The 15,633-nt window shown below is 40.2% G+C and overlaps 1 protein-coding gene across 1 annotated transcript; it reads right to left on the bottom strand.

Annotated features, from left to right (window-relative positions):
- Positions 1 to 2,977: 2,977 nt before the first annotated feature.
- LOC307104396 (large ribosomal subunit protein uL6-like) lies at positions 2,978 to 3,653 on the bottom strand. Its single transcript, XM_079779335.1, has one exon. It carries the CDS (start codon positions 3,622 to 3,624, stop codon positions 3,046 to 3,048), a length of 579 nt encoding a protein of 192 aa, XP_079635461.1. The 5' UTR covers positions 3,625 to 3,653; the 3' UTR covers positions 2,978 to 3,045.
- Between the last annotated feature and the right edge of the window lie 11,980 nt (positions 3,654 to 15,633).

The following is a 15,633-nucleotide window of genomic DNA, read 5'->3' as shown; positions in this document are numbered from 1 at the left end:
CTTCTGGTTCCTCCAGGGTCTAGACCAAGAGAATAGAGGAAAAGGGATAACACCTTAACTTAGCTGAGTGTCTTTCTCCTCTGGCGCACCGTGACCTAACTTGATACCTTTTTTCATGGCAGGAGTCCGCAGTGTGATATATTAGTAGGTTCTTCTAAGATGCTCCTCTTTCTACCCAAACCTCCGCATTATTCCAGTCACTGATGCAGACAGTATAGTTGGTGGCTAACTTACTGTAATGTCTTTTCAGACCTAGCCCTAATTTATGGTAGAAATTCCTGCTTGGCGTCCATCTTTCTTGGAGGTGTCCACCTGGCTTTTAGCTTTGAAAAAGAGGAAGATGTTAGAAAAATAGGAAAGCATTTGGCATTATAAGTACTCTTTTTTTAAAAAAATATATATTTTATTGATTTTTTACAGAGAGGAAGGGAGAGGGATAGAAAGCTAGAAACATCGATGAGAGAGAAACATTGACCAGCTGCCTCCTACACACCCCCTACCGGGGATGTGCCCGCAACCAAGGTACATGCCCTTGACTGGAATCGAACCTGGGACCTTTCAGTCCGCAGGCCGACGCTCTATCCACTGAGCCAAACTGGTTATGGCAACATTATAAGTACTCTTAAAGTACATTTAATTTAGCATCAATCAAGATTGCATATTAATTTTGGGGGGAATGAGAAACAAACCCATTTTAATTTTTCTATTTAGTTTTTCCTAATATTGAAATATTTCTATAATTCTGTATTTTTAGTTTATAATCTTATACATTACTAAGGTATAGGGGAGAAAAATACAAAACTCGTCTAAAATGTAAAGAATAGTAGGTATCCTGCATTGTTTTGGAGGGGTGGGAAGGAGTAAAATTTCAAATCTTAACACAAAACATTTTTTACATGGATTTAAAATAGTCCTATTTAATAAATTTGCTTTTGTTTTCCTGCTCACCTATAGACCCTGAAGAACTATAAATAATGTATTATAAGTGGGTTTAAATAACATTAAATTTATCTGACAGAGTTTGACCCCAGCTACTGTTGTTTCCTGTGGATAATGTTTTCTTCTTACCATTTTTCTCCTTGGTTACATATATGTTGCTACAAAGGACTTTTGCACATTTATTTTCTAAAAATTATATTATGTAGAGTAAATCTGGAAGAAGAGTATTCTTTTCAGCTTTGAAGCAAATTCCATCCATCAAACTTTCCTGTGGTAAAGCCAGATACAAAAACAGAGCAATTAAATGACACAAATGAGAAACACAGGACTTGACCACATGTATGGTATTTCTTCCCTTTGGTAATATATTTAAGCAGTTGATGACTCTCTTTTGAAAAGAAAACTTTACGTAGTATTAAACGCATCTATAATTCATGTGACGTGGCATATTCATTTGGGCAAGAAGAACTTTTGAGAAACTTAGACTCTCTAAAACAAACAACTTAAAAAATAATACATCTACAAAAGCCTCTCTTTACTTTAATAAAATTGTATGGATAAAAGATTTAAATGTAAGTCATGAAACCATAAAAATCCTAGAAGAAACCAGAGATAGCAAAATTTCAGACATTTCTCCTAGAAATATACTTATGGATACATCTCCTAGGGCAAAGGAAACTAAGAGAAAATAAACAAATGGGACTACATGAAAATAAAAATCTTCTGCACACTAAAATAAACCATCCACAAAATGAAAAGGGAGCCCACTATATGAGAAAACATATTTGGCAATGATACATCTGATAAGTGGTTAATATCCAAAATATATGGGAAACTCATACATCTTAACAAAAGGAAGACAAACAATCCAATTTAAAAATGGGCAAAGCACCTAGACACTTCTACAAAGCAGATATATAGGTGGCCAAGAGACATAAGAAAAATGCACAAAGTCAGTGATCATCAGAGAGATTCAAATTAAAATGATAATGAGGTATCACCTCACATCTGTCAGAATGTTTACCATCAACAAATTAAGAAATGACAAGGGCTGGTGAGGATGTGGCGAAAGGGAATCCTAGTACACTGCTGGTGGGAATGCAGACTGGTGCAGCCAGTATTATGGAAAACAGTATGGCGTTTACTCAAAAAATTAAATATAGAACTGCCATTTGACTCAGTGTTCCCACTTCTAGGAAAATATCCTAAGATATCCACAACTTCAATCAGAAAGAATGTATGCACTCCTATGTTCATAGCAGCACAATTTATAATAGCTAAGATTTAGAAACAGCTCAAGTGTTCATCAGGAGATGAATGGATAAAAAAGCTGTGGTACATTTACACCATGGAATTTTATGCAGCAGTAAAAAGGAAGGCTCTCTTACATTTTGCAACAGCATGGATGGACCTGGAGAGTATTATGCTATGCAAAATAAGCCAGCCAGAGAAAGACAAGTATCACATGATCTCACTCATATGTGTATGAGTGGATTCCTCTAAGATTTTTATGGTTTCCCATCTTACATTGGCACCTGCATAAAGTCCTTTACCTATTTTGAGTTTATTTTTGTGTATGGTGTAAGTTGATGGCCTAGTTTCATTTTTTTTGCATGTATTTGTCCAATTATCCCAACACCATTTATTGAAGAGACTGTCTTGACTCCATTGTATGTTCTTGACTCTTTTGTTTAGTATATGTGCTGCCAAAGCAAGCACACAGTTTTATTTCTTTTTTTTCCTATTTGGGTGCCTTTTATTTCTTCTTGTCTAATCACTATGGCTAGTTCTTCTAGCATTATGTTGAATAAGAGTGGTGAAAGTGAGCATCCCTGTCTTCTTCCTGTTCTTAGGGGAAATGCTTTTAGTTTTTGCACATTGAATATGACATTGGCTGTAGGTTTGTCACAAATGGCCTTTAATTATGTTGAGGTATAATCCCTCTATTCCCACTTTGCTGAGAGTTTTTATCGCTAACTGGTGCTGGATATTGTCATGCTTTTTTTTTCCAATACAAGGCTTTTATTGTACATCTTTATGGTTTCACAAACAAGTGTGACAAATCATTCGGCATCTCAGTGTTTCTATAGCTGGACAACTTAGATCTTATTCATCAGCCTGCTGAACTGTTCCTTTTTCAGAAACATAGATACTATCCAAAAAATTTCTGATATCCTTGTTTTTAACTGTTGTGGCTTGCTGAATCAAAGAAGCTGAATTTGATACAAGTTCAATGTCATTTCCTTCAAGAATCAACTCATCTTTCTGGGCTTGAGATAATGAACAAGCAACGCCTGACCTCATCTGAACTCTGCAGATATATTTTTCGCCCAAGAAATTTCTAATTTCAACAAGAGAACCATTCTCCTGAATAACGACGTTGATGGGGAAGTGAGCATACACAGACCTCATCTTGTAATGGAAGACCAGTGTAACACCCTTGATCATGTTCTGTACACGACTGCAGATAGTGCGAACTGTGGCCAGTTCCTTTCTATTTCCCCACCATTTGTCAACCCGGAGCCTCTTCTTTTTCTTTCTGAGGAGACTGAGCTCTACATTGATGTGGTTGAAGTCCCTTCGCAGGGTGCCTCTGGGGCCCTTCACAATAACTGTGCGTCCCTTCAGAGTGATGTCCACATTTTCTGGGATGTCCACAGTCTGATTGCTGACAATGGTCTTCATCCTCGCAGTAGATGCGGCAAAGAGGAAGCGTGTTTATTGTCATGCTTTTTCTGTGTAGCTAGATATGATAATGGGATTTTTATATTTTAACCACAGGCCCAGTGCATGAAAATTCATGGACTGGAGGAGTGGGGGTCCTCAACCTGGTCTGCCCCCTCTCGCAGTCTGGGAGCCCTCAGGGGTTGGAGGCGACCCTGCAATCAGGGGAAAGTGATGCCCCCATCACACCTCTGCTGCCTCAGCCGGCCCTGGTAACCTGAGCCTCAGGTGGCCCTGAACAGCTGGGCAACCACCATCTGAGGCTTTCCTGTACCTCAGGCCAGCCCTAGGCTGCTGGGAAGCTGACATCCGAGGCTTGTCTGTGCCTCGGGCCAGCCCTGGGATGCTGGTTAGCCACCATCCGAGGCTTGCCTGCACCTTGGGCATTGGCTGGGCAGCTGCCTTCCGAGGCTTGCCTGCGCCTCGGGCTGGCCCTGGGGGGCTGGGGGGCTAAGGGGACTGGGGGACTCCAGAGGCAGGCACACTGGGTGGCCGGACCCTCCTGGGGGCAGGCCCAGCCGTGCTGTGTGCCTGCCGCCCCGAGGGGGCTGAGGATACTGGGTGCTGCCATCTTGTGATGGTGGGCACCACTATCTTTGAGAGCGTGGCAGGCAATTAGCATATTCCCTTCTAATTGGCTCTGGGAGCCGCCATCTTTGTGAGGATGTGATGGTCAATTAGCATATTTTCTCTTTATTAGATTGGATTTCTTTTTGTAATGTATCACATTTATTAATTTGTGAATATTGTACCAACCTTGCATCCCTGGAGTAAACCCCTCTTGGTCATGTTCTAAGATCTTTTTAATATATTGCTGGACGTGATTTGCTAATAATTGTTGAGGATTATAGCATCTATAGGGATATTGGCCTGTAATTCTCTTTCTTTGTAGTATCTTTATCTGGGTTTGGAATTTAAATAATGCTGGCCTTGTAAAAAGGGCTTGAAATTCTCCTTTCATCTTGAAATTTTGTAATAGTTTGAGGAGGATAGATATTAGGTATTCTTTGAATGTTTGGTAAAACTTCTCTGTGACCAGGACTAGGACTTTTGTTTGTTGGGAGTTCCTTGATTGCTGCTTTAATTTCATTAGTTGTTATTGGTCTGTTCAGGTTGTCTGTGCTCTTGGCAAATTCCAGCAGGACATAATTATGCAAGAAGTTCATCAGAAGGCTGATGGACCTTGGGGCTTCAGCAGGGCTGAAGATATGCATATTATTGCCTGCTGCCAGACAGCTGAGGGCAGTTCCGCCAACCTGATGGTTCTTTATTATTTACTGGACCTTACATTTGATATGTATTTCTGCTTTGCTAAAGGGCAAAATGTGGTAATAAAAAGCTGTGTGTCTGGACATTCAGAGAGCCCACTTTACCAGAAAGTGGAGCCTCCCTTGGCTCCCCATGCCTCCCAAATTTATATTTCTGGTTTAGTTTATTCCTAAACCCATATTGCTGCAAAAAGACTGTGGCAGTCTGAATCTTCCAGGTTGTGTTTTGAAAGATTTTATGTTTCTGTGAACTTGAACATTTCACCTAGGTTGTCCAATTTGTTGCATATATTTTTTTCATAGTATTTTCTTACAATTCTTTGTGTTTCTGTGGTGTGAGTTATTTCACCTCTTTCATTTCTGATTTTATTTATTTGGGTTCTCTCTCTCTGTTTCTTGAGTATGGCTAAAGGTTCATCAATATTGTTTATATTTTCAAAGAACCATCTCTTGGTTTCATTTAGCTTTTGTATTGTTTTTATTAGTCACTATATCATTTACTTTCACTCTGATCTTTATTGTTTCCTGCCATCTACTTTCTCTGGCCTTCTTTTATTTTTCTATTTCCAATTTGTTTAGTTATATAGCTTATTAGATATTTTTTGTGTGTGTTTGTTGAGGCAGGCCTGTAGTGCTATGAACTTCCCTTTCAGGTCTGCTTTCACTGTGTTCCATAGATTTGAAGTTGTTGTGTGTTCATTTTCATTTGTTTCCAGGAAGTTTTTTATTTATTCCTCGATTTCATTGGTAACCCATTCATTCTTTAATAACATGATGTTTAGCCTCCATGCATTTGAATGTTTTTGAGATTTTTTTTTTATTGTGGTTGATTTCTAGTTTCATGCTATTGAGATCCAAGAAGATGCTTGATATGATTTCAAACTTCTTGAACTTGTAGAGACTTGTCTTTCAACATGTGGCCTATACTTGAGAATGTCCTATGTGTACTTTAGAAGAATGTGAATTCTGCAACTTTTGGCTAAAATGTTTTTTAAATGTCAATTAAATCCATCTGATCTAGTATGTTGTTTAAAGTTATTGTTTCCTTGTTGATTTTTTTTGTCTAGAAGATCTATCCATTTTAGCTACATCTTCTTACTTTTATCTATTTATTAGGCACATGTTTTATGACTCCCAATCCTGGTGGATTGACCTTCCATGGTGTGTGTTTTGTGGGATGTGGTGGTGTAGTCTCCTTGACCTTCTGAGTTGGGTACTCTAGAAATGTCCCTTGCATGGGTTGTCTGGGCTTTCCAGTTGTAATTGATTCTTGATTGCTGATATCCCTTTCATGGGTGGGCTCAGTCCTTGGGCTGGCTTATTATGAAGCTCAACCCCAATCATGTTATGGCAGCTATTATTACAAGTGCTAACAGAACAAGACAAGACCAGACAGGACCAAACCAAAACCACACACACACACAGGATAAAAACTAATAACAAGAACCAAAACAGTCCCACCAACAACAAAAATGAGTAAGAAAAGAGAAGAGGAAGAAAGGGAGATAAAAAGGAATACTATAATACAAGAAATCCAAAGAATTAAAGAAGAAAGAAGGAAATGAAGGGGGAGAATATGAAGGAAAAGAAGGTAGCGTGAAGAAAGAAAAAATAAGGATAAAAGAGAAGAATATAAATAAATATATATTTAAAATTGTTATAATAATGAATAAAATAAATGTGGAATATGAAGGGAAAATGGAAAATAAATTTAAAAAATTTTAAAAAAGCAGAGGCCCTCACTGGTCTGGTTTGGCTCATTGGATAGAGTGTTGGCCTGTGGACTGAAGGGTCCCAGGTTTGATTCCGGTCAAGGGCACATGTCCGGGTTGTGGGCTAGATCCCCAGTGGGGGTCGTGCTGGAGGCAGCCAATCAATGATTCTCTCTCATCATTGAAGTTTCTATCTCTCTCTCCCTCTTCTTTCCTCTCTGAAATCAATAAAACTATATTTTTAAAAAAGCAAAGAGAAAGTAAAAATAGATGGAGAAAAGGGAAGAGAGAAATGAGGCATATGAGAGGAAAAAAAGAGTTGTAGAAACAAAGTAAAATCTAAAAAATAAAGAGAAGGTAACATACAAAATAATATTAAAGAAATAAAATGACAAAGAAATAGGAAAAAAGTGAAATACAGAACTGCGGATTTCATTGCCTACTGTGTTGAACCTTTGGAACTAGTATTTGTGGCGCTCACTGGATTTTGCTTAGATGTTGTCCAAGACTGGCCCCTGGGTGTGGCAGTCACAGGCCTCCCATTAGGTTCTCTGGTGCAATCAATGTCAGTCGCTGTCCCTGCCTGGCTTTTGGCCACCAGTCTGACATATGGCAGCGTAGAGTTCCAAACAGTCTGGTGGGCTGTTCCAAACAGTCTAAAGCCCAGACACTGGATCTGCCTTGGTCCTACCCCTTGAATGTCCCTTCTCTGAATTGTTCTCCCTTCCTCCTCAGATCTTCACTCTGCGGGGTTATCTGGTACCTGGCAAATATGGTTTAAGCCAGTGGTCGGCAAACTCATTAGTCAACAGAACCAGAATCAACAGTACAACGATTGAAATTTCTTTTGAGAGACAAATTTTTTAAACTTAAACTTCTTCTAACGCCAGTTCTTCAAAATAGACTCGCCCAGACCGTGGTATTTTGTGGAAGAGCCACACTCAAGGGGCCAAAGAGCCGCAGTTTGCCGACCACTTTAAGCAGATTCTTGTTGGGGGTAGTGCTTATAATCTGAAGGAAATGGGGCGGGCACTTCTTTTTCCCAGGCTACATTGGCTGTACTCACTGGGAAGTTTGTATCTGCTTCCATGTAATGCTGCTGAAGGGCCCAGTACACACCCCTCTGTCTCCCAGACACTCATCTGGACAGAAACCCACCTGGGAAACATTGCTGCTTAGCTCCTCTTGGCTCCCTGGCACTCCCTTTTTGATACTCAAAGTAGGAGGACATCAAAGAACAAAACAAACAAACCAATAGTAAACAAACAAACAAAAAATCAAATTTAAAAAAATCAACCCCTCTTGGCCCTTCCTGCTCAGTCAGGGCTTCTGCACAGGTTCCAACTGGCTAAATGTCTATGACCACTGTGCCATTAGCCCCAGTGGTAGGGACATACATTTCTAGCCCCACACATTTTTCCTTAGGCTCAAACCACAACAGATTGGAGCAGATTCAAAGATTGGGGGCAGGGTGCCATCAGTATGCTTAAAGTAGATGTGAAGAAAGGAAATCCAATCTCTTTTTTTCTCCCCTTAGGCACACAGAGCAGCCCCTGTCCTGCTCTCTGCCCAGTGTTCTATTCAGGGCTAGAGGTCCAGTCAGAGACTGCGGGGGTACTGATCAGCTCACTATACAGCCAAGTTCTGCTGAGGTGCCTTTCTGCAGGAGCAGTTCAGCTGCCCTGGGCTCAGTGGGATTGATCAAAGTGAAACATAAATTTTTAGGGGTGAAAAAGACAGGTTTTAGAAAATTTTAGAAATTTTAGAAATCAAGGGGACCATGGAAGAAGAACAGGGCTGTAGAGCTGCAACTGGTACATTTCCATAGAATGAGGGCGCTGGGAACCGCAAAAGGTCTATATTTATAAAATAAAGGGAAGGAAGCCCTGCATCCAGAAGGAGAAGAAAGCCCAAAGGCAATAGAAAAATAATAAGGAAGGAGGGGGGGGCGGGGGCGGGGGAGAAAGGAAGGGAGCGGGGGAGAGAAACTCATATGTCCGTTGTGAGGTTTAACCTTTGAGCTCAGGAGTTACTATAGTAACAGTCTAAGGGAATAGTGACCAATCAGAGGGACTATCAAGGCACAAGGATCTGTAGCCTTTATAAGCCAAGGGGAAAAGGAACTCAGTGGGACCCTATTTCTCTCCTCACGTGGGAGTCTGTGCTTCTTCTTCAATAAATGTCCACCCATGCTACCCTGTGTCCATGGATTCATTCTTTGACTCTGATGGACAAAGAATCCAGGTTCCAGTCCAAAAATTCCATTTCAAAATGGTGCATTGGCCGAGAATTTCTCCATAAGTCAGTCAACCCTTTTCATGACGATCAATGGTGAGTAGCCATGGAGTCTGTCCTTCTGTCCCTTTTCTGTCTCTCTTTTTTATTGATTAAGGTATTACATATGTGTCTTTATACCCCCTATGTCCCCCACCCCACTCCTGATCATGCTCTCACCCCCTTGGTGTCTATGTCCATTGGTTAGGCTTATATGCATGCCTAAAAGTCCTTTGGTTTATCTCTACCCCTTACACCCACCCTCCCCTAACTTCCCTTTGAGGTTTGAGCATCTGATTGAGGCTTCCCTGTCTTTGGATCTGTTTTTGTTCATCAGTTTATGTTGTTCATTATAATCCACAAATGAGTGAGATCATGTGATATTTCTTTCTTTGACTGACTTATTTTACTCTATCCATGCTGTTGCAAATGGTAGGAATTCTTTCCTTTTTACAGCAGCATAGTATTCCATTGAATAGATGTACCACAGTTTTTTAATCCACTCATCTGCTTATGGGCATTTAGGCTGTTTCCAAATCTTCGCTATTGTAAATTGTGGTGCTATGAACATAGGGGTGCAAATATCCTTTCTTATTGATGTTTCTAGTTTCCTGGAATATACTCCTAGAAGTGGGATTACTGGGTCAAATGGGAGTTTCATTTTTAGTTTTTTGATGAAACTCCATACTGCTCTCCACAGTGGCTGCACCAGTCTGCATTCCCACCAGCAGTGCATGAGGATTCCTTTTCCTCTGCATCCTCACCAGCACTTGTCATTTGTTGATTTGTTGATGATAGCCATTTTGACAGGAGTGAGATGGTACCTCATTGTCGTTTTGATTTGCATCCCTCAGATGATTAGTGACTGTGAGCATGTTTTCATATGTCTCTTGGCCTTCCTTATGTCTTTTTTCGAAAAGTATCTATTTAGGTCCCTTACCCATTTTTTGACTGGGTTGTTTATCTTCCTTTTGTTCAGTTGTATGAGTTCCCTGTAAATGTTGGAGATTAAACCCTTATCAGAGATAACACTGGCAAATATGTTCTCCCATGCAGTGGGTTTTCTTGTTGTTTTGTGGATGGTTTCTTTTGCGGCGCAGAAGCTTTTTATTTTGATACTAGAGGCCCGGTGCACAAAATTCGTGCACCGAGTTGGGTGATTCCTCAGCCCAGCCTGCCCCCTCTCACAGTCTGGGAACCCTCATGGGATGTCCTACTGATGGCTTAAGCCTGCTCCCCGTGGGGAGCGGGCCTAAGCCACAGTCTGGCCTCCCTCTTCGGAAGGTAACTGGGCTGATTAGTCATCATCCCGCTGTTGCTGCTAAGGTATTTTCATCAACACGGACTCCAGTCCTTTCACCACGAAAAAATGACAACTTTATTTAGGCATTTTCAAGATGTGTCTTTCATAGGGTATGACATTTCTTTCTTTCTTTCTTTCTTTCTTTCTTTCTTTCTTTCTTTCTTTCTTTCTTTTTTTATCCTCACCTGAGGATATATTTCAATTGATTTTTTTGAGAGCGCGGAAGAGAGAGGGAAAACGGAGAGAAACATCAATGTGAGAGGGACACTTCGATTGGTTGCCTCCTGCATGAGCCCTGACCTGGGCCCCGGCCAGGGAGGAGCCTGCAACCTGGGTACATGCCTTTGATCAGAATCAAACCAGGACCCTGCAGTCCACATGCCGAGACTCTATCCACTGAGCCAAACTGTCTAGGGGAAGATATGTCATTTATTAGCCCCTCCAGCAGCGGACCTTTGTTTTTTTTCCCCAGGAGTAAGGTGGGAAAACCCTAGATCACCTTCTTGGATTCTTATTACCCAAGTTAGCAAGAACACTTCACATTGTGGCATACAGGGATCTTAGCGAATGAGCTGTCAGAAAAGGTGTTTCCTCTGCAGCTCACACACAGAGCCCCCCCTGGTGTGGGTTGGTTGGGGTGGGGGCCTGTTCCAAGCCACACCATGACTACTCAGAGCATGCCCCAAGCCATTTTGTTGGGTCTGCTGGGGTGGGGGTGTGCTCCGAACTACGCCGCGGCTGCTCAGAGAATGCCCCCAGCCCTGGTGTTGTGTCCGCTGGGGTGGGGGCATGCTCCGAGCTGCACCATGGATGCTCTGAGCATGCCCCCACCCATGGTATTGTATCTCCACTCAGACCCGCACCCAGCCCCTGCTTCCCCGTGGCCACTGGGGCTGGGGGTGGCACGCAGTCCCCTCCCACCCATCTGCGCACACAGGTCCTCCTGAGCAAGTCATGATGCAGCCTCCTCCTAAGCCAGTCATGATGCCCTAAGGCATCCCAGCTAATTTGCATATTACCTCTTTATAGATATAGATACTCCAGTTTGTTCATTTTCTCTTTAGTTTCTATTGCCCTAGGAGCTGAATCAGTGAAGATATTGCTTCAGCACATGTCTGAGTTTTTGCTGCCTATGGATTCCTCTAATATATTTATGGTTTCATGTCATATGTTTAAGTCCTGTATCCATTTTGAGTTTATTTTTGTGTATTGTGTCAGTTGGTGGCCTAGTTTCATTTTTTTGCATGTGTGTGTCCAATTATCCCAACACCATTTATTGGAGATACTGTCTTGACTCCATTGTATGCTCTTTCTCTTTTGTCAAATATTAATTGAGCATAGTGGTTTGGGTAGATTTCTGGGTTCTCTATTCTATTCCATTGGTCTATATGTCTGTTCTTGTGTCAGTACCAGGCAGTTTTGAGAACAGTGGCTTTGTAATACATCTTGATATCTGATATTGAGATCCCTCCTATGTTGTTCTTCTTTCTCAGGATTGCTGCAGCTATTTGGGGTCTTTTTTTATTCCAGATGAATTTTTGGAGAATTCGTTCTAGGTCTGTGAAATATGCCGTTGGTATTTTAATGGGGAGTGCATTGAATCTATAAATTGCTTTGGGTAGTATTCCCACTTTGCTGAACATTTTTATCAGAAAAGGGTGTTGTACTTTGTCAAATGCCTTTTCTGCATCAATTGATATGATTGTGATTTTTGTCTCTCAGTTTGTTTATGTTATGTATCACATTTATTGATTTGCAGATATTGTATCAGCCTTGCATTCCTGGAATAAATTCCACTTGGTCATGGTCTATGATCTTTCTAATGCAATGCTGAATCCAGTTTGCTAGAATTTTATTTTTATTTATTTATTTATTTATTTATTTATTTTTATTATTTTTTTATTGAGGTATTATATGTGTACATATCTTACCATTCCCCCCCACCCCACACCCATACATGCCCTCACCCCCCAGAGTTTTGCGTCCATTGTTTATGCTTATATGCATGCATACAAGTCCTTCGTTTGATTTCTTATCTCCCCCACCTCTCCCTAACTTTCCCACTGTAATTTGAAAGTCTGTTTGTTGCTTTACTGTCTCTGTATCTATCTTTTTGTTCATCAGTTTATAATGTTCTTTATTATCCATAAATGAGTGAGATCATGTGGTATTTTTCTTTCATTGACTGGCTTATTTCACTTAGTATAATATTCTCCAATTCCATCCAGGTTGCTGCAAATGATGAGAATTCCTTCTTTTTTATGGCAGCATAGTATTCCATTGTGTAGATGTACCACAGTTTTCTGATCCAGTCATCTGCTGACGGGCACCTAGGCTGTTTCCAAATCTTAGCTATTGTAAATTGTGCTGCTATGAACATAGGGGTGCATATATCCTTTCGGATTGGTGTTTCTAGTTTCTTCGGATATATTCCCAGGCGTGGGATTACTGGGTCAAATGGGAGTTCCATTTTCAGTTTTTTGAGGAAACTCCATACTGTTCTCCACAGTGGCTGCACCAATCTGCATTCCCACCAGCAGTGCACGAGGGTTCCTTTTTCTCCGCATCCTCGCCAACACTTGTCGTTTGTTGATTTGTTGATGATAACCATTCTGACAGGTGTGAGATGGTACCTCATTGTTGTTTTGATTTGCATCTCTCGGATAATAAGTGACTTTGAGCATGTTTTCATGTGTCTCTTGGCCTTCCTTCTGTCTTCTTTTGAAAATATTTTGTTTAGGTCCGTTGCCCATTTTTTAATTGGATCATTTATCTTCCTTTTATTAAGTTGCATAAGCTGCCTGTAGATGTTGGAGATTAAACCTTTATCAGTGATGGCATTTGCAAATATGTTCTCCCATGCAGTGGGCTTTCTTGCTGTTTTGTTGATGGTTTCTTTTGCTGTAAAAAGATTTTTATTTTGATGTAGTCCCATTTGTTAATTTTCTCTTTAGCTTCCATTGCCCTAGGGGCAGTGTCAGTGAAGAAGTTCTTTTGGCATATGTCTGAGATTTTGTTGCCTGTGGATTCCTCTAGTATTTTTATGGTTTCCCGTCTTATGTTTAAGTCCTGTATCCATTTTGAGTTTATTTTTGTGTATGGTGTAAGTTGGTGATCTAGTTTCATTTTTTTGCATGTGTGTGTCCAATTTTCCCAAAACCATTTATTGAAGAGACTGTCTTGACTCCATTGTATGTTCATGCCTCCTTTGTCAAATATTAATTGAGCATAGTGGTTTGGGTCGATATCTGGATTCTCTATTCTGTTCCATTGATCTATATGTCTGTTCTTGTGCCAGTACCAGGCTGTTTTGAGAACAGTGGCTTTGTAATACAGCTTGAAATCTGGTATTGAGATCCCTCCTACTTTATTCTTCTTTCTCAGGATTGCTGCAGCTATTCGGGGTCTTTTTTTATTCCAGATGAATTTTTGGAGAGTTCTTTCTAGGTCTGTGAAATATGCTGTTGGTATTTTAATGGGGAGTGCATTGAATCTTTAGATTGCTTTGGGTAGTATGGACATTTTAATGATGTTGATTCTACCAATCCATGAACATGGTATGTTCTTCCATCTGTTTACTTCTTCCTCTATCTCTTTTTTCAGTGTCCTGTAGTTTTCCGCGTATAGGTCTTTTACCTTCTTAGTTAAGTTTATTCCTAGGTATCTTAATTTTTTTGGTGCGATTGTAAATGGGATTGCTTTTTTAGTCTCTCTTTCTGTAAGTTCACTATTGGTGTATAGAAATGCCATAGATTTCTTGGCGTTAATTTTGTATCCCGCTACATTGCCGAATTCATTTATTAATTATATTAGTTTTTTGATGGAATCTTTTGGGTTTTTTATGTACAATATCATGTCATCTGCAAATAAGGACAGCTTCACTTCTTCTTTTCCAATTTGGATGCCTTTTATTTCTTCTTCTTGCCTAATTGCGATAGCTAATACTTCCAGTACTATGTCAAACAGGAGTGGTGAGAGTGGGCATCCCTGTCTTGTTCCTGTTCTTAGGGGAAATGGTTTTAGTTTTTTCCCATTGAGTATGATGTTTGCTGTGGGTTTATCATATATAACTTTTATTATGTTGAGGTATGAGCCTTCTATTCCCACCTTGTTGAGAGTTTTTATCAAGAAAGGGTGTTGGATTTTGTCAAATGCTTTTTCTGCATCAATTGATATGACTATGTGATTTTTATCTTTCAATTTGTTTATGTGATGTATCATGTTTATTGATTTGCGGATATTGTACCATCCTTGCATTCCTGGGATAAATCCTACTTGGTCATGATGTATGATCTTTCTGATGTACTGCTGGAGCCGATTTGCTAGGATTTTGTTGAGGATTTTGGCATCTATGTTCATGAGGGATATTGGTCTGTAATTCTCTTTCATTGTGTTGTCTTTATCTGGTTTTGGTATTAGGGTGATGCTGGCTTCATAGAAGGAGCCTGGAAGTGTTCCTTCTTCTTGATTTTTTTGGAATAGTTTGAGGAGGATAGGTTTTAGTTCTTCCTTGAAAGTTTGGTAAAACTCTCCTGTGAAGCCGTCAGGCCCCGGGCTTTTGTTTGCCGGAAGCTTTTTGATGACTGCTTCAATTTCTTCCATAGTTACTGGTCTGTTGAGCTGTTTAGATTCTTCCTGATTGAGTTTTGGAAGGTTGTATTTGTCTAGGAATATGTCCATTTCCTCCAGGTTGTCCAGTTTGTTGGAATAGAGTTGTTCGTAGTATTTTGTAACAATCCTTTGTATTTCGTCGGGGTCTGTTGTTATTTCACCTCTTTCATTTCTGATTTTGTTTATTTGGGTCCTCTCTCTTTGCTTCTTGGTGAGCCTGACTAGAGGTTCATCAATCTTGTTTATCCTTTCAAAGAACTAGCTCTTGGTTTTGTTGATCTTTTGTATTGTTTCTTTAGTCTCTATGTCGTTTATCTCCGCTCTGATCTTTATTATTTCTTTCCTTCTGCTTACACTGGGCTTTTCTTGTTGCTCTCTCTCTAACTCTTTGAGTTTTTGGGTTAGGTAATTTATTACCATTGTTTCTTGTTTTTTGTAGTAGGCTTGTAGAGCTATGAACTTCCCTCTCAGGACTGCTTTCGCTGTGTCCCATAGATTTTGGATTGTTGTGTTTTCATTGTCATTTGTTGTCATGATGTTTTTTATTTCTTCCTTGATGTCTTTGGTAAGCCAGTCATGGTTTAATAGCATGCTGTTTAGTCTCCATGTGTTTGATTTCTTTGGGTTGTTTTTATTGTAGTTGATTTCCAGTTTTATGCCACTGTGATCTGAGAAGATACTTGATATGATTTCTATCTTCTTGAATTTGGAGAGACTTTGCCTATGTCCTAACATATGGTCTATCTTTGAAAATGACCCATGTGCACTTGAGAAGAATGTATATTCTGTGGCTTTGGGGTGA

The sequence above is a fragment of the Cnephaeus nilssonii genome, assembly GCF_951640355.1.
Source record: "Cnephaeus nilssonii genome assembly, chromosome: 8".
NCBI classification, from domain to species: domain Eukaryota; kingdom Metazoa; phylum Chordata; class Mammalia; order Chiroptera; family Vespertilionidae; genus Cnephaeus; species Cnephaeus nilssonii.
Note: the sequence above shows the minus strand (reverse complement) of the source record. Positions and strands in the feature narration are given on the sequence as shown.

Bases quoted from the DNA above. Each gene is read 5' to 3' on its own strand.
- LOC307104396 (XM_079779335.1), bottom strand. From the start codon at position 3,624: ATGAAGACCATTGTCAGCAATCAGACTGTGGACATCCCAGAAAATGTG.